The sequence below is a fragment of the Saimiri boliviensis genome, chromosome 4 (assembly GCF_048565385.1).
Source record: "Saimiri boliviensis isolate mSaiBol1 chromosome 4, mSaiBol1.pri, whole genome shotgun sequence".
Lineage (NCBI taxonomy): Eukaryota > Metazoa > Chordata > Mammalia > Primates > Cebidae > Saimiri > Saimiri boliviensis.
This window is the reverse complement of record NC_133452.1, coordinates 37,020,481-37,043,115: the sequence shown is the minus strand read 5'-3', so window position 1 is coordinate 37,043,115 and position 22,635 is coordinate 37,020,481. Positions and strand designations below refer to the sequence as shown.

At 41.8% G+C, this 22,635-nt stretch overlaps 2 protein-coding genes across 3 annotated transcripts in view; both read right to left on the bottom strand.

Moving 5' to 3' along the window:
- LOC101043241 (pantetheinase) overlaps positions 1-8,221 on the bottom strand; it is a 37,692-nt gene extending 29,471 nt beyond the window's left edge. Inside the window, exons 1-4 of the mRNA XM_003932448.4 lie at positions 8,123-8,221; positions 7,678-7,829; positions 7,511-7,607; positions 1,369-1,599 (exon numbers count right to left, since the gene is read on the bottom strand). Of these exons, the coding sequence (XP_003932497.2) occupies positions 1,369-1,581 (213 nt within the window). The 5' untranslated portion in view covers positions 1,582-1,599; positions 7,511-7,607; positions 7,678-7,829; positions 8,123-8,221. The remainder of the gene's footprint in view (positions 1-1,368; positions 1,600-7,510; positions 7,608-7,677; positions 7,830-8,122) is intronic.
- A 3,192-nt stretch (positions 8,222-11,413) lies between these two features.
- Positions 11,414-22,308, bottom strand: LOC101042912 (vascular non-inflammatory molecule 3). 2 transcript variants are annotated; one of them, XM_039467576.2, is made up of 7 exons: positions 21,650-22,308; positions 21,424-21,554; positions 17,682-17,874; positions 14,696-14,855; positions 13,530-13,903; positions 12,668-12,841; positions 11,414-11,681 (listed from the first exon to the last, which is right to left on the bottom strand). In XM_039467576.2, the coding sequence occupies exons 1-7, from the start codon at positions 21,860-21,862 to the stop codon at positions 11,553-11,555; spliced, it is 1,374 nt and encodes a 457-aa protein (XP_039323510.2). In that variant the 5' UTR covers positions 21,863-22,308; the 3' UTR covers positions 11,414-11,552. The 2 variants fall into 2 exon arrangements, with proteins under 2 accessions (XP_039323510.2, XP_003932496.1); XM_003932447.3 differs by lacking the exon at positions 14,696-14,855 and adding an exon at positions 15,680-15,971 and having other exon boundaries at positions 21,650-22,187.
- Between the last annotated feature and the right edge of the window lie 327 nt (positions 22,309-22,635).

Genomic DNA, 22,635 nt, shown 5'->3' with positions numbered 1-22,635 from the left:
AATTATTTGGGCTTCCCTCTGACATCCCTTAAATCTTAATTTGTTTTCTATATTTTTATAATTTATTTTCTTTTCCAAAGCATTTAAATTTTCTTTTTTTCAGTGCACTGTCACTTCTTTTTATTTTTATTTTCTTTTATTTTTAATTTTAGATTCAGAGGGTACATATGCAGTTTAGTTACATGGATATGTTACAGAATGGTGAGGTTTGGGCTTCTAGTCAAGCATTTTACTCTTGCCATTGTTGCTTCCTACGGCAGTTGTTAACTAAAATCCTAGCTCATCCTGGAACCAAGCCTCTCCTTGAACTTTGGCTGATGATCGTGCCTGCATCAGGATTGATTTATAACTCAAATGCTCTCTTTATTTCCTCCTCTGCCCCGGCCTTCTCCTGCATCATACCCTGCAAACATGACTCCAGCTCCTCAGCAAAAGAGGAGCCACAAACTGGTTACTTGAATTGTGCCATGCCTACAAATACTGCCTGAGCTAACCTGGGCACTTTCCAATTGGAGGGTCACCATAGAGAGAGTCACTCTGTGACCTTTAAGGAAATAGTTGGACTAAGGGTGAAAAAGAACATCAGAACTCCTGATAACTTTTAAAATATTAGTATATATAAGAATATAGGACAGGCATGATAGCTCATGCCCGTAATCCCAGCATATTGGCAGGCTGAGGTGAGTGGATAGCCTGATGTCAGGAGTTCAAGTCAGCCTGGGCAACATGGCAAAACCCTATCTCTTACATATTTATCTATGACTTGTATCACACTTCATATATTCCTGGTCTACACCTAATCGATTATTAGCTTTTAAAATTATATTCTTGTAAACCACAATTTATACTGTAGGATTAACTTTAAACTGAAATCTTCACTCAACTCCATGACTCACAATGCATTATATGTACTTTTATCTTGTAATTAGAGTGAAGTATGAAGTATATAATGCATGCTGCCAAGGAACTGACAACTTAAGTTTAATTGTTTTCAGATTATAAACTTATTCCAAAACCTGCAAACCCTTAATAGCACAAGAGTACATCAAGGCCACTAACACTCTAAGAATAGCACCTGATCCCTGACCCATTTATCATTCATCCTCCGTCTGCACCAGAAAAGGGGAACAAAGATGTTGAATTTATGGCCGGTTCCTCAAAGGTCTGCTACTTCTTGATGATGACCAAATTGTTCTTTCCTTAACTTGGTTCTTACTGATAAGGAAGTGTCCTTGCTCTAATTTTGAGAGGAAAGTAGAATTCTAACTGTAAAATAAAGTTTCTTGGCTACCCTGGTACACATGTATTCTATGAGAAAGCATCCCCTCCTTTCTCAAAGAATCCTGGGAGAAACGGTAGAGATGGTACCTGCTCTGCTGCTGATGTGATCGCGCCTTCCAAAAGGTCCAGATTCCGATTCATTAATGCCAGCGCCTCCTCACGAGACACTGGTGTTAGGGTGGTACTGGGCAATATCACTGCATGCTCATAAACAGCTGCAACAAAAGTATCTAGGCAGCTGGCTCTTGAGAAGTAAAAAAGCAAAACTGCGACATACGCCAGCAACTGAGAAGTAGTCATGCTGAAGTCCAGTGACTGCTGGAAAACAGAGCACAGCCTGGTATTTACAGAGAGAAGACACGTGGTGTCTAGACCTTAGTACCTTAAAAATAAATTACAGAAGTTAATTTTAAGAAAACTCTGTGATTTCACAGTACTGTCAGATAACAAAGGACCTTCCCTTATTGCAGGGATTTGTGAGGATTAAATCAGGAAATGTATGTATATCAGTTTCCTAGGGCTGCCTAATAAAATACAACAAACTGGGTGGCGTAAAAAATAAAAAATGTGTTGCCTCACAGTTCTGGAGGGTAGGAGTCCCAGATGAAGGTATCAACAGAGTTGTTTCCTCCTGAGGGTGGTGTGTTTATGCAAACTAAGCGCAGAAGAAAAAAGCCAAGTGAAGGTCATAAACCCAGGGCTACAGGCTCACTAAAAGACTGAGACTGATCCTAATCATAGGATCAATTAGATTTAGTGCCCACTGTACTCCAGTATGACTTCATCTTAACTAATTAGATCTGAAATTACCCCGTTTCCAAAAAAGGTTACATTCTAAGATACTGGCAATTAGGACTTCAACATGTAAATTTTTTGCAATACATATGTTTTGGAATGTCAAAACATAGAACTTCAAATAATTTTAAAATCTGTATTCTTATTATCTTTTATTATTTTTTTTAGATGGAGTCTTGCTCTATTGCCCAGGCTGGAGTGCAGTGGCATGATCTCAACTCACTGCACCCTCTACCTCCCGGGTTCAAGCCATTCTCCTGCCTCAGCCTCCCGAGTAGCTGGGACTACAGGTGTGTACCACCACGCGCAGCTGATTTTTGTATTATTAGTAGGGATGGGGTTTCTGTTAGGCCTCCGAGTCAAAGCCTGGCCATTATAGTCTTGGTGACCTGCATGTACACCTCTGCATGGTCCCCAGAAGCCAGAAAGTCTGAGGTAACCACAAATAACCAGGTGGCCACAGAAAGAAGTGAAACAACTTGTTCCTGCCTCAACTAATTGCTCTCCCCCTGCAAGCTGCAACCATTGTTCCTGCTCAGCCTTGCGGAATTTCCTCCCTAGATCTTGGGTTTCTCAAGATCCCACCCCTGTAACTATGTAATTTACCACACCCTCCCCTCTGCTTGCAGCTGATGCCCCCACTCTTATGATCACGCCTGTTTGTAACAGATCACCACTACCCTTGTGACCATGCATCCCATGATGCCCTTCCCCTCCCTAAAATAGGTTACCACCTTTAACTGACCACTTGCCCCAAACTGTAAAACCAACTCCTATCCCACCACCCTCTGCTGACTCTCTTTTTGGACTTAGTCCGCCTGCACCAAGATGAATAAACAGCTATGTTGTTCACACAAAGTGTGCCTGGTGGTCTCTTTACACAAGTGATATGCCTAACAGCTTCACCATATTGGCCAGGCTGGTCTTGAACTCCTGACCTCATGATCCGCCCGCCTTGACCACCCAAAGTGTTGGGATTACAGGCGTGAGCTTCTGCGCCTGGACTTTATTATTTTTTTCATTTGAATATTTCAGCTCTACACTTTGACTCATTTCAGTTTTCTCAAAATGGAGGAGCCACGACAAAGAGGAATACAAGAGTTACTCATTTTCTATTGCTATTTAACAAATTATCCCCAAATTCAGCAGCTTCAAAAAGCAAAACACATTATCTTTAACTTTCTGTGGGTCAGGAATCCAGGGGCAGTTTAGCTGGTGCCTCTGGCCCAAGGTCTCTTTCACAAGCCTGCGATGAAGCAGCTGCCAGGGCTAGTTATTTCAAGGCTTGACTCCCGGAGTTATTTCAAATCTTCACTTCCAAGCTCCAAGCACCCTCATGTGACTGGCAGCAGGGCTCAGGACCTCATTTGTTGTTGCTCAGAGACATGAATTCCTAGCTATGCAGCCCTCACCATAGGGCAGCCTGCATTATATTTTCTGGATTCCCTTAGAGCCAGAGAGCAAGAGAACCCACTGAGATAGAAGCCAGGAAAGCTTTGTAATGTAATCAGGAAAGGACACCTCATCACTTTTGTTGTATTCTATCAATTAAAACAAATCAGTCGGTGTACCCTGCACTGTGGTAGGGGATTACACAAGGGCAGGGATGAGGCAGGATCATTAGGGACCATCTCCGAAGCTGCTTATCACAGAGGCAACAGAGGACTATAAAGAATGAGCTCTGGAAAGCAAGATCCAGAGAGAGGAGGGGGAAATTATATAACATTGAAAAACTGTTCATAGATTTTTATGTTGAGCAAGTTGGCAAATTTTGTTTCAGTTGTGCGTTATGTATCATATTTACAGAATTAGTGTTTATGTTTTTACATTTTATTTTTAGGCTATTTGTCTTTGAATGGCATTTTTACAGCTCAATCTGCAAACAGACCTATCCAATTTTTTGCTTCAGTAACTATAATGCATTTATTCTGCAACTGCCAAGGTAACCCAGAGGTTGTGGTTGGCTGGTCCTCCTGAGTCTCCAGGAAACACCAGCCCCTCTGACTGCTTCCTGACCTTTTACGGCCTTTCCATGCCCAGGTGGGTGGGAATACCACATGTTTCCCAGGAAGATGTCATCATTATGTAACAGTTTATAAAAGGAAGCACTGAAATAAAAGTTAAAACTGAGATGAGTTGCCAAGAAGTTAAAAAATTACTTCTTTGACCTTCTTAGATTAAAAATATTAAATACGAACCTCCTGTGGAGTTTCTAGTCCAACTCCTAAAGAGCTTGGTGGTCATCTTTCCCATGCTCACAGCAAGAAAAAGCTAAACAAGTGAATATCAATATTTTTTCTAAGATGCCTTAGAGATTGAGATCACAGGACAAACTGCAGTCCCCAGAATTGGAGAAAGAGGAGAATGCAGAGGTAAGAGCCTACTGGGGCCGGGCGCAGTGGCTCAAGCCTGTAATCCCAGCACTTTGGGAGGCCGAGGCGGGTGGATCACGAGGTCGAGAGATCGAGACCATCTTGGTCAACATGGTGAAACCCCGTCTCTACTAAAAATACAAAAAACTAGCTGGGCGTGGTGGTGCGTGCCTGTAATCCCAGCTACTCAGGAGGCTGAGGCAGGAGAATTGCCTGAACCCAGGAGGCGGAGGTTGCGGTGAGCCGAGATTGCGCTATTGCACTCCAGCCTGGGTAACAAGAGCGAAACTCCGTCTCAAAAAAAAAAAAAAAAAAAAAAAAAAGAGCCTACTGGGAGCAGAGCAGAGTCCTCTGGGGTTGGTGACAGTGTAGGAAGGTCACTTGAACTGTAATTGATGAATTGCTGGAGGCTCAGGGTGGACAACGTTGAAAGTTCTGGTCTGTTCTTAACAAAAGCCTGCCCTCAAGGGAAAGGATTTTACCGAACCTAACCTGCCTAGGGGAAGGAAAAACTCCAACCTCAGCCACTCTCATCTTTAACATGGGGAAAGGGAAAATGCCAGCTCTAGCTTGTTTTTATGCTAACCAAGGGCAGAAGAAAAAAGCCAAGTGAAGGTCATAAACCCAGTATTACAGGCTCACTAAAAGACTGAGACTGAATCATCAGACCAATAACCCTGTCCTCCCCCAGCGTGTCACTGCCACAAGAATCTAGCCTTTCTGCCTACCTAGCATGCACTAGCTGAGAGCAAATCTTTAGATGAAATAGTGCAGTTCAGCAGCCGGGCGCAGTGGCTCATGCCTATAATCCCAGTGCTTTGGGAGGCCGAGGAGGGCAGATCACCTGAGGACAGGAGTTCCAGACCAGCCTGGCCAACAGGGTGAAACCCTGTCTCTTCTAAAAATACAAAAATTGGCTAGGCATGGTGGGCGGGGGGTGCCTATAATCCCAGCTACCCGGGAGACTGAGGCAAGAGCATCGCTTGAACCCGGGAGGCAGAGGTTGCCGTGAGTTGCGATCACGCCACTGCATTCCAGCCTGGTGACAGAGCGAGGCTTCGTCTCAAAAAAAAAAAAAAAAAGAAAGAAATAGAAATAGTACAGTTCTTTCTTGAAGTAGAGTGTCATCAGCAAGAGCTGGAACTGGGAGGCACCAACAGCCTCTACTATAAGTCCTAGGCTGGTTCTCTAGATCCTTAACCCTACTGTACAGCCTGCCAAGCTCCCTAAATGCAGCCTTTCTGCTCAGGCAGAGTAGAAACTGGGAGAATTGTCTCCAAGGAAATAACTTTGAGTGTAGACAGAAGCCCTAATTGAGATCTCCACACTCCTCCAACCAAATTTCCATGGATGGAGCAGATTGCCTCTTGCAAGGAAAACATGACATTGCACCATCCAGAATAGGGCAAGACACACGGTATTCTGGATTTTTCTAGCAGAGCAGTGATCACCCCAACCCAGGCAGCAGGCCCCCAAAGGAACTCAGAAGCAAGTCCCACCCAGCTCACGCAGAGACAACGAGAAACAAGGGAAAAGGAGGGGAGAGGAAGGACTGAGTGGAGTGGGCACTGCCTCTTGCACTTCACCTGGTGAACTCTAAAAAGCCGTGTGCACAGCCGTGTGCCCACAAACGTGTGTGTCAAAAAAGATTGGCAGTCGGCCTCTGCATCGCTACTCAACATATACACCCACATACTAATATATAGTGGCTACAACACCATGTCAATTCCCTTGTTGACATTAATCTGGTTTCAGGAAAAACTATCCGTTTTTCTTCTGCTCTCACACCATAGCAATTAACACAAAAGACAGGTTTCCTCCCAAATTGATGGGAATTTCTCCCCACTAGATAGCAAGCAATCAACTCTGCAGCAGACACAGCTGGCTATCTTCCAGTTCAATCCAAACACTATTTATCCAAATATAGTATCAGATCCCACAGATTAAGGGCCGAGTCCCACAAAACCGCCCCCTTCTTCCCACCAGGAACAAGTCTGGGCCTCCAGATCTTCTGACCAAATGGCTCTGGGTTGGGGTTCCCATGACCCCTTCTTTGGGCTTAATTAATTGGCTAGAGTGGCTCACAGAACTCAGGGAAACACTTATGTTTGGTGGCTTATAATAAAGAATATTGCAAAGGACACAAATGAAGAGGTGCATAGAGCGAGGTATGGGAGGACTGGGGAGCCCTGCATGCACCCCCTAGATGGGCCACCCTCCAGGAGTCTCCGCCAGTTCAGCTGGAAGGAAACTCTCCGAACCCAATCCTTTTGGGTTTTTATGGAAGCTTCGTTACATAATCACAATTGACAACCATGTAGATGTGTGACTGGACAAAAAGGGTGTGATCCGTACTACCAGCCTGAGAGGGGAAACCCAGTAAAGCTTGTCTGTTCAAGTTTGTCTTGACATCTTTCTGTAGCATTCCTTCCTCTAGGGTATGGGGTGGGACCCTCTCTGGAATGAGAGTCTTTTGAGCCACAATCAGATTAGAGTCCTGCCTTAGGCAGGTGAAGGGAGGGCAGGGGAAGGTTAGAAAGGGAGATTCTGTTTCCTGAGGCCGGCTCCTGAGGCCTAAACCCCCACCTTCCGTGTTATTTAAAAAAAAAAAAAAAAAAGAATATAACAAAGGATTGGGAGTTAAAAACCAGGAACTATAATATCACAAGTTGTTAATGTTACAAGAATACATAAGTTTGCATAGGGCATAATGGAACTATTTTTTCATTGTGAATGTAGCCTGGAAACATTATGGACCCGCCCAGCTGCTCCCCCTTACAGCTCCCTCTCTCCAGGGGAGGGAGGGGGCGATAGCTCAGTCCCCAGGCTCTTGTTCAAGTCAGCACTTGTGATTCTGGGGCTTGACTGGCAAAGATCCCCTGTTCTGTTTATTGCTGAGGCTTTGGGGGAAGTGCTGTATCTGGACCGGAGTGCCAGAGGGGAGCCTCTGACTCGCTGGTCAGATGCACTTTCTGGGGGAAGCAGCACCCCTCCCTGTCTCGGTCTGCCCTGAATGGGCTTTGCTCACCATCGGACCAGACCCCTTGAAATGCACCTGGTACCTCGTTTGGAGCTAGGAGATCTCTGGATTTTTCCGTTCTCTCGCTGGGTGTTGTGCACTGGAGTTGTGTCTAATCGGCCATCTTGGATCTCTCCCGCCTGTAAACATTATGGTATGGCTTGAACTTGCTCTCAGGAAAAAAAAAAAAAAAAAAACTCTTTTGCTTACCAGTGAGTTATACTCTGCTGCATCAGAAATATTAATTAAAGCCGTACAAGTAACTTCACTCTCCGTAGAAGGATTTTAGATGAGGAAGATACAGCTGTGAGAGCTGAGACTAGCAGAGTGCATCATTTATGTCAATGATAAAATAAGTGTGGCTGGGGAAGGGAGAAGAGACAAAAGGTAAAAAAATAATAATAATAAAAAGCGAACGGTATTAAAATGTGGGGGGGTAAAATAACTCCAAGAAGCACAGGCTTAGTAAGAGCTGAGAAATGATCACGAGATTTTACTTTTTTCTTCATTTCTTTTTTCTTTTAGACAAGGTCTCACTCTGTTGCCTAGGCTGGAGTGCAGTGGTATAATCTTGGCTCACTGCAGCCTCTACCTCCTGGGCTCAAGTGATCCTCCCACCTCAGCCTCCTGCGTAGCTGGGATCACAGGCACATACCACCATACTCAGCTAATTTGTTGTTGTTGTCGTTTGTAGAGTCAAGGTTTCACCATATTGTCCAGGCTGGTCTCAAACTCCTTGGCTCAAGCCATCTGCCAATGTTGGCCTTCCAAAGTGCTGAGATTACAGGTGTGAGTCATTGTGGCCTGACCTGAGATCTGAGTTTAAAGTTCCTTTTAATAAAGAGAGGAGGCAGGAGGCAGCTTACATAAAAACGCATGAGGGGAGAGGTGCTGAGGAAGCTGGGGCAATCAGCGTGCATAACAGGCTCCAGACGACTGGCTAAGGAAAGAGAAGAAAGAAGTCCAAAAGGAATCAATGTGAGGTCACAGAGAGGGACGATGCCCATCTCCTGCACACAGAGGAATTGGGGGCACAAACCTAAGATCCGAGCGTGATAGCCCCTGAAGAGAGAATCCAGGAAAGATGGAAAGGAGAAAGAAAGTGCATTTTCTGCTGCCCAGAATATCTCTGACTTCCTGGTATTGGACTGAATTCTAGCAGGTGGAAATAAACACCTAGGAGAAGTCCAGAAATGCAGCTGTCATACATTTTGTGGGCATAAGAGGTATCTCCTACGTAACCCAGAGAACCCACCTGCTCTTCAGTGTGTCTCTTTCCAGAGTTAATCAGTCACCAGACAGAAAAATGACTCAGAGAGCCAGGACAGTGAGCCAAAGGTAAATGGGGAAAAAGTGACACAGAGGCCCTGTCTAGGCAGCTCCCAGCCTGGCACAGCCTGCGGTAAACCCCTGACAGCTGAGAGGGGCTCAACCAAGATTGGCTTGATTTTAGAACAGAATAATTTCAAAAGGAAATGAGATGTGATCTGAATGACATAATTTATTTCATTTTATTTATTTATTTTTTTGAGACGGAGTTTTGCTCTTCTTGCCTAGGCTGGAATGCAATGGTGTGGTCTCAGCTCACTGCAACCTCTGCCTCCTGGGCTCAGGTGATTCTCCTGTCCCAGCCTCCCAGGTAGCTGGGATCACAGGTGCCCATCACGATATCCAACTAATTTTTGTATTTTTAGTAGAGACAGGGTTGCTCCATGTTGACCAGGCTGGTCTCGATCTCCTGACCTCAGGTGATCCACCTGCCTCAGCCTCCCAAAGTGCTGGGATTAGATGCGTGAGCCACGGCACCCGACCAACATAATTTACTTTTTTACATTTCTGTTTTGGCCAGGTGAGGTTGCTCACGCCTATAATCCCAGCACTTTGGGATGCCAAGGCAAGTAGATCACTTGAGGACAGGAGTTCCAGACCAGCCTAGCCAACATGGTGAAATCCCATCCCTACCAAAAACATAAAAAATTATCCCAGTGTGGTGGTGCAGGCCTGTAGCCCCAGCTACTCAGGAGGCTGAGGCAGGAGAATCACTTGAACCCAGGAGGCAGAGGTTGCAGTGAACCAAGACCATGCCACTGCACTCCAGCCTGGGCAACAGAGTGGGAGTCCATCTTTTAAAAAAATCCATTTTAAGTATTGAATTTCCATACAAATAGAACGCAAAAGTCAAATAAGTTATGACTAAAGGGACAATACAACCATTTTAATTAGCTGAAAAGTTGTTCCTAGATATTTCAAAAGATGTCCTTATTTTTAATTTTTTTATTTTTTTTAAGCAAGCAAAAGTTTTATTGGGGAAGTACAAGTATATTCCAAGAGAGAGGAGCGGGCTGACCCTGCTGGAAACATGCCGAAGACATTGTACCTTGTGATCTTCTATTGCCTCAGTTCTTTCTTTACCCAGTTCTCACCAAACTTTAGGATATCCTCCCTTACTGTGCTTAATGCACATGCACGGGAACGAGTGATCACTACGAATCCTATCTAATGGTGGCACTGCTTCTTACCACCACCTGGGGAAGGTATAGCAGTCAATTTTGTACTAATTGTGCCTGCTCAGCTCTCAGGAATTCCCCTTTTTTCTCTTTCCTTTCTTATCAGGATCTAGTTAACAGCATTCTGACAGTTCAACCATGGTGTGAGTACTGGGCACCCTAAGAGGTGTTCCGGGGGGTTGTTTCCAACATGAATACTTCCCCCTCATGCCTGCTCATATCTGACTGTCTACTCTTATATTTCTCCCTCAAGGAGTTGGGACCCAGACAAACATGTCCTTATTCTTTAACTTCCTATATCTTAATTGACTAGAGTCTAATATTCTTTGCATATTCAAAGTTCATCTTATGTATTTACAAATGGAGTGTGTAAGGCCACTTGCCTCGCCGGGAGGCTGGACACACCCACCTCTGCACCCGGCACCAGGCTCTGCATTCGGCACCTAGCTCTGCCGCATGGCTCCCCTGGAAGGCTCAGGCTAATGCAACTCTTGCTGGCTCTCACACCGGAAAACCCACCCAACAACCCGACAACCAATAGCGGCCTGCCCCATCCCAATCCCACTCTCCTGGAGCCAATCAGAGCACCCAGCTGTTGCTCATTCCTCATAGCCGTAAAAACCCTGCCCCAGGAAGTCAGCGCGACTTCTCTGGCCCCTTTCCTCGGACCAGAGAACCGCGCCCGGCAGCTGAATAAATTAGCATTTAATTTTTTTTATACTGGCCTCAGTTTCCTCATTTTAAACTCAGCAATACACTGACAAAGTGTGTTAGTCAGTGTTCTCCAGAGAAACAGAGCCAAAAGGAGAGAGAGAGAGAAAGAGATTTATGATAAGGTATTGGCTCGGACAGTTAGGAAAGCTGAGAAGTCCCACGGTCAGGTCTGCCATTGGAAGGCCTGAGAGGGGAAGAGTTGATGGTGTTGCTTCCAGTGCAGGCTTGAAGGCCTGAGAACCAGGAGCCCATGAAGGCAGGAGAAGATCTCTGTCCAGCTCAAGTAGTCTGGCAGAAAATGAATTCAAACCTCCTCCTCCTTGCTTCTCGCTGCAGGCCGTCAAGGTTACTGGACGAAGCCCATCCACATTGGGGAGGACCATCTGCTTTACTCAGTCCCCCAAATCAAATGCTCTTCTCTTCCTTAAAGTACCCTCACAGACACACCCAGAAACAATGGTTAACCAGCTATCTAGGCATCTCATGACCCAGTCAAATCAACACCTAAAATTAACCATCATATGATGTCAACAACACTTGCCTACATTAGCGGAGTTACTGCAAAAGGATTTTTCTAGGCACTCCTCCTATTTAAATATATGTTCCACTATACATATACGTACATACATATAGTTAAACTTACATACCTGGAGGATGATGCAGCTCCCACAAAGGAACCTGTGCTATACCAAATATGTAAAATGTAAAATTTGCACACAAACTCGTTGCTTTTTAAATCTGCTTAAGTTTATTATATTTGTTTCCATAAGTTTATGCCATCTCTTCTAAACAGACACTAACAGGTCTCTTTATTTTCTTCCTTTCTTAGCCAGGCTGATCCTGAAAGGGCCCTGCTAAAGGAGATCACTGTAACTTCCCAGGTCCCTGCCCTAAGCGTGGAGGGTCCTTCTCAAAGACTCTTCCATACAGGGCCATAACTAAGACAGGCAAAGGGGCTCCACTCCGGCTCCTCAGCCGTCCATCTCTTGAAATCTGGTCAAAGAAAGCAAAGGATTAACTTCAATGCAGAGTTCAGGTTACAACCTAGAGCCCTTCTCTGGCAACATCACTCCTAAAGCAATGTAGAATGGAAAAGATCACACAGGATTTGGTGTTGGAAAACCCAGATTCATGTTTCAAGTCTGAAAGTAGAGAGACTTTGGGTGAAAATGTGGCAAACAAATTTCTTGCACAGGTGGTCAAGTAAGACCATGTAGAAAAAGTGTCTTCAAACCCATGAAACACTACACAAAGTATTAGTTATTACTATAATTATAACAACTTCTCAAAATAGCATACCCAGGAAATAAGCTGTAGATGCATTATTTAATGTATTTAATTTGCACCTTCTACACCATGCAAAGGACAACACTATTGCAATTATCAGCAATCAATATTTTTGTTTCAGTTTCTCTGTAAATTCACTGTTGCCTTGAATATCAGCATCACATTTATGTTTAAAAAAATGCACCCCAAATTCTTCATCTAGCCTAATGGCAATCTAAAACCACAACTTGGGCTGGGCACAGTGGCTCATGCCTGTAATCCTTGGAGGCCGAGGTGGGTGGATCACCTGAGGTCAGGAGTTCCAGATCAGCCTGACCCACATGGTGAAACCTATCTTTACTAAAAATACAAAATTGGCTATGTACAGTGGCGCATGCCTGAAATCCCAGCTACTTGGGAGGCTGAGGCAGGAGAATCACTTGAACCCGGGAAGCGGAGATTGCAGAGAGCTGAGATCATGCCATTGCAATCCAGCCTGGAAAACAAGAGCAAAACTCTGCCGCAAAAAAACAAAAAAATAAAAATAAAACCACGACTTGTATTCTGTATCATAGTTTCCACATCTTTAAAGTGTTTCTTGTGGAATGTGAATGACGGCATTGCTATACTCTCATTATTTCAAAGATTTTCATTACGCTGCTCTAGCCATCTGCTCTGCTCAAAGGAATTTATCATTCCTGCACGCCTCCTACCTCATAATGTCTTTCAGGGGCAAGCTGACTTCCACTTAGAGTGATCTGTGGGAAAACATAACGCGTTCTGAATGTGCCACTGAGGGAGAATTCTTCAAACTTGGTAAAAGCTGAACCCACAGGCTCTCCACACGTTTTGAGGTCAGTGGTTTGACACTTCAGTAATGTGCATATCTATGGAAGAACACAAAAGAGAAGGAGTTAGAAAACTTGCAAATATTTTCTCAGCTAAATAATGCAACTTCAAAGAATAAAGGAATATTTAAATTGCCTCATAAGAAGTATTTTTCAAACCATAGGTAACAACTTATTAGTGAATCCTAAAATCAACTTAGTGGATCAGGATTAACACTTTTTTAAATGAAGTCAAATAGAATACTAGAATTTTAAAAATCAGAGTGCATGGCACATAATAATAGCTATTTCTAATTTCATTTTAAATTATTTCATAAACTGTTTCAATTAAATATTTTTTAATTCAGTCACATATCCACTTGGCTACAGTGGGTTATGGTGTAAAATATCCTTCTTCCTCTGGATTTAGTTGAGGTCAATTTGAAAAAAGCACTGCTCTAAGGTAACCTGATGGAAAAAGAGAGTGCACAGAAGTTGCAGCTTTGGAAACCTGAACCTGACCTGCTGAGAACTAATCAATTTGCTTTATGTTTTTGCCTTACAACTGAAATAACTCATTCTGCTCTTGCTGAGACTGAATAAAGAAAGTGCTCTGCGGACAAAATTCGGTGATAGAGATAACATTACACCAATTAGCTAAATCCAGCCCAACTTTCAAAGAAAAGCAATGATGACCTAGAAGAAAAACTAATAATAAGGCCACTCTAACATATTTAAGCATTTCTACCTGTAAGTAATATTGGCCTTCTACCGTGTGCAGTCCATCAAAAGCACCTAGGGCATAGACCTCATCTGTTCGCTTCTCAGACATCTCGTAAGTTAAGTGACAGCACAGGTCTTTCTGGCAAACTGTGTGATTTCCTGTATTTTTCTTAAGCTCAGTGAAGGTAAACTCATCAAAATAAATCATCCCTGGAAAATCTGACTGCTCAGAGGAGAAGGGCTTGACACTGCTGGCATAAGCGTGCCAGTCAACAGCTGCAGGGTAGGTGGGCTCATGGCGAGGCCGAGACTTCAATTCTGATAGCATCAGCTGACCGCTCTCTGTTTCCATGTCGTAGTGGTACCCCTTGACTGCTTCTGGGGCATAAAGTCCACTCCCTACAGGCAACATAAAGAAATACAAACATTGGTTTCAGATTTGTTATGGTGATCGACTGATAGAATATTCCCGTGTGAAGTTAAATACAAAGTTATTAAAGCATGCTTTCAAGATAGTTAAGGAGATAGCTGTTATATTGGCGTAAGTTCCAATTTGACTCTGCGTCCTCCGTCAGGTACTACTTGAACTGAAATTATCATTTGACATGGAGGCGCATAGTTTTAAGCTAACTGAGCAACACACTAGAAAAATCCCCCCAACATGAAGAATAATTTTAGCTCTCCACTGACGATTTAATTTCTTTGTGTTTGGGATTTGTTATCCAACAGATAACAGAGCAGTTAAGAAGGAAGCTTGCATTACTTTGAACATGGATATTACAAAGGAGAAACTCTAAAAACCTGATTAAGTCAAAAGTGATTTTTATCCCTTCAGCTTTTTTTAGTGAAATGATTTAGTGAAAAAATATTTCGGCTTGAAATATTTTTATTTATTTGTATTTCTTTCTTCCAATTTTTATCGCAGGTTTAGAAGGGGAACACGTGAAGGTTTGTTGCATGGGTAAATTGCATGTTGCTGGGGTTTGATGTGCAAATGATTTTGTCACCCAGGCAGTGAGCAGAGCATCCAACAGGTAGTTTTTCAGTCATCACTCTCCTCCCACCCTCCACTCTCAAGTAAGCCCTGGTGTCTACTGTTCCCCTCTTTGTGCCCATGTGTACTCAATGTTTAACTTCCACTTGTAAGTGGGAACATATGGTATTTCATTTTCTGTTCCTGTGATGACTCACTGAGGATAATGACCTCCATTTGCATCCATGTCGTTGCAAAGGACATGATTTCATTCCTTCTTATGGCTATATTCCGTGGTAGTATTCCATGGTGTATATGTATCACATTTTCTTTATCCATTTCACTGTTGGTGAGCACCTGGGTTGATTCCATTCTTTGCTATTGTGAAAAGTGCCACAGTTAACATACAAGTGAATGTGGCTTTATGGTAGAACGATTTCTATTCCCTCAGGTATATACCTATTAATGGGATTGCTGGGTCAAATGGCAGTTCTGTTTTAAGTTCTCTGAGAAATCTCCACACTGTTTTCCACGGTGGCTGAACTCATGTACATTTTCACCAGCAGTGTAAGCATTCCCTTTTCTTCATAAGCTCACCAGCATCTGTTTGTATTTTTTTTTTTTTAATCATAGCCATTCTGACTGGTGTGAGATGGTATCTCGTTGTGGTTTTGATTTGCATTTCTCTAATGATCAATGATGTTGAGCATTTTTACATGCCTGTTGGCCATATGTATGTCGTCTTTTGAGAAGTGTCTGTTCATGTCCTTTGTTCATTTTTTAATGGGATAGTTTGCTTTCGTTTGTTGATTTAATTTCCTTATGGATTCTGGATATTAGACCTTTATGAGATGCATAGTTTGCAAGTGTTTTCTTCTGCTGTGTAGGTTATCTGTTTACTCTGAACCACAAGATTTATTTTGACATTACTCATGCATATTCGCTAGGAAGTTCTTTAGAACTGGCTTTGGTTTTTTTACATGACTTCTCTCCAACTCCAATTTTCTTTCAAGTAAAATTGAGATAATAATGTTTGCCTCCTTTATTCACAAGGATGATATTCCTTAAGTAGAAACAAATACTATTATTAACTTTGTGATGTTAAAATTGGTAATAAAGTTATTAAACCAAAATATGGCTTGAAAGTCAAGAGGCCTTCCTAAGACCATCGCTCCCACTTGGTGCATGCCAGCGTGAGTTACCTGTCATGTGCATGCTGGTGTTGTGGGTATTTGCAGCAAGTAGATTGACTCCCATGGCCTTGGCCCATGCTGAATGAAAGGGAACAGCCGAGAGGAGGGGCAGCGTGTTGTACCATGCTGTGGGGTAGACAATGCTGTCAACTTGAAATTCATCCACCACCACCACAGCTGGGTCATAAGAAAAAATGTCAAAGCAAGTAAAAATGCCAAACTTCCCAAAGGGAGTGTCGAAAGTCACAAATTCTGAATCCTTGGGGAAATCAAATTGAATTTCAGGTGCAAAAAGATTATACTGTTAACAAAAGCAAAGAAGAAGAAAATTAATAGGAAACTGCCAGATAGATGTGATCATTTAAGTCCCCATTAAATCTTTCCTCCCATGTATGTTGACATGCATGTTTAAAAGTGTTACACATAGGCCAGGTGCAGTGGCTTACACCTGTAATCCCAGTACTTTAGGAGGCTGAGGCAAGCAGATGACTTGAGGTCAGGATTTCGAGACCAGACTAGCCAATGTGGTGAAACCCTGTCTCTACTACAAATACCAAAAAGGAAAAATTAGCCAGGCATGGTGGTATGCTCCTGTAATTCCAGCTACTTGGAGGCTGAGGCAGGAGGATTCCCTGAACCCTAGAGGCGAAGGTTGCAATTAGCCAAGATCACACCACTGCATTCCAGCCTGAACGACAGAGTGAGATTCCATCTCCAAAAACAACAACAAAAATAACAAAAACAAAATAAACTGTTACACATAAATTTGCAAAAATCATGCCCACTGTACCACTGTCTATCAATTTTCTTATGCTGACATTAATCAAAAAATTTCATTTTCTTTTACAACCAATGAATGAAACCACGTCCACAAATGATATTTAAAGTGTGAATATTTCTATCTTAAAATCACAGGTTGAAATCTTGACTCCTACACTTCTCAGATTGTTTTCCACTGTATTCTTTAAATTTCAACAGCACTACCATGTTAATAAAATAAACTTTGTCATGTCTCCCAGTGATATTGCCAGGTTTATAGAAGTGAAGTCCATTGAAAATGAATTTAGACAATGCAGTTGCTACATATTGTTAATTAGCAACCCATTTGTAATTTTATTTTTTTTCAGCTTGATTCTTTTTTTAAAACGCCGCTTAACCTGGGCTCAGGAGTACAGCATATGCTTTGCTTGGGTTTTTGTTTGGCCTGTTATGTGCCTGCGTGTGCTCTGGTGAAAGCTACTCCTCACCCCTGTGGTCCCTAGAGATCTCTTGCCACTCCATTCTCCTCTCGTGTGGCAGCCCCTCCTTCATCCTTTGGTGAATGGCTCAGGAAAAGCATGCCACCTAATTGAATTAAGGAGTGATAAGGCCTTTGCAGAGTTCCAGGAGGGAGAAATACACTCTTCCTGTAGATTTTTTTGATAAAGATGTGAACTTCGTGTTGTTCCAGCTATGTGACCTCTAAAAGGAGAGTTCCCCTGAGAAAAAAAGCTGTAACAAAGGGCTAGGAGAACTAGAGGGATAGATGACAACTTTGGAGCCTCTGAATGTCACACTGCACTGAAATGAGTTCTGTGATACACAATTTTACATGTGTGTAAGCAAGGTAATTCCCATCTTTTTAAAGCCATCTTCAGTTGAGGTTGTGTTTCCATTGCAATCGAAACAGTTCTAATAGAATATATGGTCACTTAGTATGAAGTGCTAACAATTTGGGCTAAAACATGAACCTGATATTAAATCATGAATGAAACAGAATTTTTACTTCTTTTTCAGAGAACATTAAAATCTTTGTGTCGTTATTGTCACATCCATTTAGATATTCTACCACATTGTGTTTTATGATTAATTCAAGCCCAGAACCCTTACATGGAACTGAATTAAGTCCCCTTTTCAACTATGATATAATAATTATAAGATGCATCTATAACAGTTCCCTCCCCAGCATTCAACAAACACACATGCACACCGAAGAAGTAACAAGTTGAGCTAAGGCACAAGTGATTCTCACCTTATGATAGCGTGCCACCAATTTTCCCTGAGAATCAAACACCACATCAGTGTTGTATTGGTAACGGCCATCGGGGGGACACTGAGGGTCACTGGCATTGCATGGCTTCTTGTCCCCAATATTAGCCACGACATAGATAGAGTTGTCCTTGGCCAGGCAGCTGAGTCTTTCTTGCACTGGTGTGTTGCCGAATCTAATTCAATAGACATTTCCTCAAACTTACTATATTTTAGTAATTTTTGAAATACCAAAGTGATACTTTATTTGTCCATTACCCATAACACAGCAGCCCTAGAATCAACAAAAAATTTGCAGCAGAAAATATTTTAAAACTCTCATGTGAGATATGGCATTTCTCTTCCTGAAAGCTAACCTATATTAGTATGCCAAACTCCAGATTACAGTACAAGATTGATGGAAAGAAAAGATGGAAGAAGAGGAGGATGAAAAGAAGCAGCCCATTCTCTTATGGAGTGCTCCCAGGAAGGTAAATGAAGCACTTGAAATCTAGCAGACTCTGCTAATAGAGAGGACCTTGTTTATAATCCAAGCCATAGTTTGTACAAGCTTGCCGATATAAGTTGTGGCTGGAAACAGAAATGCCAGGTGACAGTAAATAGTTTGTCCCTGCAGATTGTCTTCTATAGAAAGTAAATATAGCATCAAGTAGTGGAAATGTTAAAGGTTAAAATAAAAAATAAAAAGCACTTCACCGTGCTGGCTCAGTTTCCTCATCTGTCAAATGCAATGTAATAGCTTCTTTTCTGACTTAGTGGAGCCACATGAGAAATCCTGAGATAAGTACAGACGTGAAATTGCTTTACCAAGTAATGCCAAGTCCATCCATATTAAAGATATTTTATCCCTGGCTGAGCGTGGTGGCTCATGCCTGTAATCCCAGCACTTTGGGAGGCCAAGGCAGGTGGATTACCTGAGGTCAGGAGTTCAAGACCAGCCTGACCAACATGGAGAAACCCCGCCTCCACTAAAAATACAAAATTAGCTGGGCATGGGGGCGCATGCCTGTAATCCCAGCTACTCAGGAGGCTGAGTCAGGAGAATCGTTTGAACCCTGGAGGTGGAGGTTGCGGTGAGCCGAGATCTCGCCATTGCACTCCAGCCTGGGCAACAAGAGCAAAAACATATATATATATATATCCTTGATATAAGAAGGGAATGTGGCAAGGTGATAGCTGACTTCAAATATTTGAAAGGCTTAATTTATTGGAGATGGGTCATGTGTGAACATAACATAGATTACAGGAAAATGATGAAAGGAAGTCAAAGAGAGGCAGATTTCAGCAGAAAATAAGACAAAAAATAAAGTTTAGTAACGAGCTCACTCTGTCAAATAAGTGTATTTGCTAGTCCCTAAAAATTATATTATAATATGGTACATCTAGGCCCTCAGAGTCCATTCGGTTAGCACAGCTTAAAGGACATGGCTGTTTTAATTCCAGCCAATCTAGTGACCAATTATGAGACCATAAGCCTTCCTTTTTTCACATTATTTATAATGCAAATGGTAACGCCAACTACATAAATTGAATGAGAAAATGTGTATAGTATACTAGGTACAGTTCTCGGGATCAAGTAAGTGCTCCATAAATGAGAATTGCTATTATGGATTGTGTGATTACAAGAAGGCAGCCCCAGTCATGATGGCTTTATTGCTTTTAGAGGCCATTCTATGTCTCCCTATGATCTCACAGCCTCTCTGCAATTGATGTTAAGCTAATCTTTGAATAAAAAGGACAGATTAATGGCCTACTGGTTTAGGTCTTTTCTTTTTATTTTCTTAAAAAAAAGAAAGAGAAATGCTGTTAATATTCACATTCATTAAGACCTTTAATAAGTTTATCATGTCCTTTGTTTAATTTTTCTTTTTTTAACTAAATAATTTGAGTTATTTAATATTTCTTACTAGTTCCTCATGAAAAAAAAAAAAAAAAAAAAAAAAAAAAAAAAAAAAAAAAAAAAACCCATGGAACTGTTTGACATGTCAGCATTCTAAATAGTACTCTTTTTTTTTTTTTTTTTTTGAGATGGAGTCTCACTCTGCTGCCCAGGCTGGAGTGCAATGGCGTGCTCTCACTCACTGCAACCTCTGCCTCCTGGGTTCAAGCAATTCTCCTACCTCAGTCACCTGAGTAGCTGGGACTACAGGCACAAGGCACCATGCCCAGCTAATTTTATATTTTTAGTAGAGACAGGGTTTCATCATGTTGGTTAGGCTAGTCTCGAACTCCTGACCTCGTGATCTGCCCTCATTTGTCTCACCAAGATTACAGGCTTGAGCCACTGCGCCTGGCCTCTAAATAGTAATATTTAAACACACAAAGATAATTGCATGGCTCTCTATTATTCCCTTCAGGGATAAATATTGCTAGGGAAAAGACTGACTTTCTTTTCCAATATTATAATTATATTAAATACTGGATTGCTCCTTTTTATAACACAGAACTGAAAGGTTGTAATTTGAATAAGTAGGTGTAAGAATTCATAATGTTGAAATTTCATCAGTCACATACCTTCTCAACTTAAAATTATTTATCTATAGCTAATTATCAGATTTACTGATCTCTTTCCTCTGGAAAAGTCAGTTTTATTAGCCCAGTTAAATAGAGTACATTTTAGTGTAAGCCTCATGAATTGCAGTGAATAATGATTCCTTCCTATTCTGGGACATGCCTCATAAGCAAGTAGGTGCTGAGTCATAGTGACACAGTCTCTGTAAACACAGACCATGCAATATTTAGAGAATATTGTTCCAAAGGTAAAAATCCCAGAGTGAGGCTTGATTCACATAGCTGAGCCTGAATGTTGTACCACTGAGCTTGACTTTCCACTTAATTTTACACAGTCAAAATTATCAGAGAAGTTTCTCTTTTTGCACAATAGAGGTAGTTCTAAACAGGTGCATGTAAGTTTAAAATTAGCAAGTTAAATGACTTCTTAACCCATCCATTTTGCCATTTAAATAAATAATCTTGAACTATTTTAAAATGTTAATACAACTAAAATGTCTATTTCATAAATAGATTATTTATTATGCATATTTTCTTTAAGAAATTTATGCCTAAATTACATCCACTAATAATTACTAAAATGTGGTCCCAGAAGCAGTGCTTCCTTTTTCAAGTCCTGTACAATTTCTCATTGCAGCACTTTCCACAACACCAAAGATATGGAATTAACTTAGGTGCCCATTAGTGGTGGATTGGATAAAGAAAATGTGGTTCATACACACTACGTAATGCTATGCAACCATAAGAAAGAACAAAAGCATGTCTTTTGCAGTAACAAAGGACATTATCCTCAGCCAGTTAACACAGGAATAGCAAACCAAATACTGCATGTTCTCACTTATAAGTGGGAGCTAAGCACTGAGAACTCATGGCCATAAAGATGGGGCCAATAACACTGGGAACTAACAGAGAGAGGGAGGAAGGCAAGGGCTGAAAAACTACCTATTGGATACTGTGCTCACTATCGGGGTGGTGCGATCATTGTACCCCAAACCTCAGCATCATGCAATTTGCCCATGTAACAAACCTGCACATGTACTCCCTCAATCTAAAATAAAAGTTGAAATTATAGGGAAAAAAAAAGCATTTATATCCTATGTCACAGATCGACTATTTGTCAACACAATTACCAGTCACATTTAGTGAGTTTACTGTTGGTGTTTTACAAAATTACAACTTTTTGTTTAGAAATCAGAGTAATGACATGACATTACCTCCCAGGGTCTCTGCACGGAATCCAGTTCACTTCAGGGTCTGGTATATCCTCCAGATAGGGGTAAATGCTCTCCCTGGTGAAGACCCAACCATAGATTCCATCTTCTGGGGTCACAATGATATGTGCACCCTGCTCAAAACAAGTGGGGCAAAAAATTTCTCATGAATTCCAAATACTCTCTTACCAAATTGCAAGTCTCCTTTATAAGTATAAAAGGGTAATACCTGCTTGGCTGCCAGCTTAACTGCTTTCTCCAAAACATCTATGTTATTGTTCATCAGGAGCAAAGCTGCTTCTTTTGAAACAGGTGTTTCTGTTCTGTTTGGTAATATCACCGCATGCTCATATACTGCAGCAATAAAAGTGTCCAGCGCACCAACACTCAGGACGAGAAGGGCAGAAAGGGCCACGCATTTCGGAAAATATGATCTACTCATAACTAGACTTTAGTGATCTTTGAAAAACAAACTCAGATTCTCATGCCTTGTTTCACTGGAAAAACTTTATGTTAAATCCCTTTTGGCAATCAGCTCTTTATATTTTCCCACAAATACATTACACAACACCACAACACAGCACTGAAAAGGGTGTTGTGCAAGCAAACTGACAGTCGGGACATGATTGGATTGACTCAAGCATATAATGCGGATGTTGACGTTGTTCAGAGGTCAACCCGACACTGAAAGATTGAGCCAACCAGATGAATTCACCCCAGTCCAAAACACACTGGCAGTTGAAGTCTTTTCTTTGAATAAAAAACATTTTCCTGGTAAACCAATATACCTATTCAGAGGGCCTATGTTGGACTGCTCCAGAAGGTAGTCATCATAGCAGCAATTTGTTGAGCACTCTACTTACACATTTGTATGGCCATTTCTATTTGAAAAGCCCTTGTTCTCCATCTGTCTAAGCTCCAGCTCCCCCTAGAGTCCTCCCAAATCCACCCCAGCCCTAAGTGATATTTCTGAACTCCTATAGCATTTTTTTTTTTCTGTGCCGTGGAATGTCTCTCACTCCTTGCTGTTGTCCTGGCCCTTTATTTAAACATAATACCAATACTTAAGGTTGTATATGCATATTTTGTCTTCTTAAAGAGATTAAAAAGAAACTTGATGTTTTCTTTCAGAATATCCATGTCCAATAAATATCTAGAGATGATGTTTGCCCGGGGTGTGGCCCCTGGAGGGTGAGGTTCAACAGTGAGGTCCTG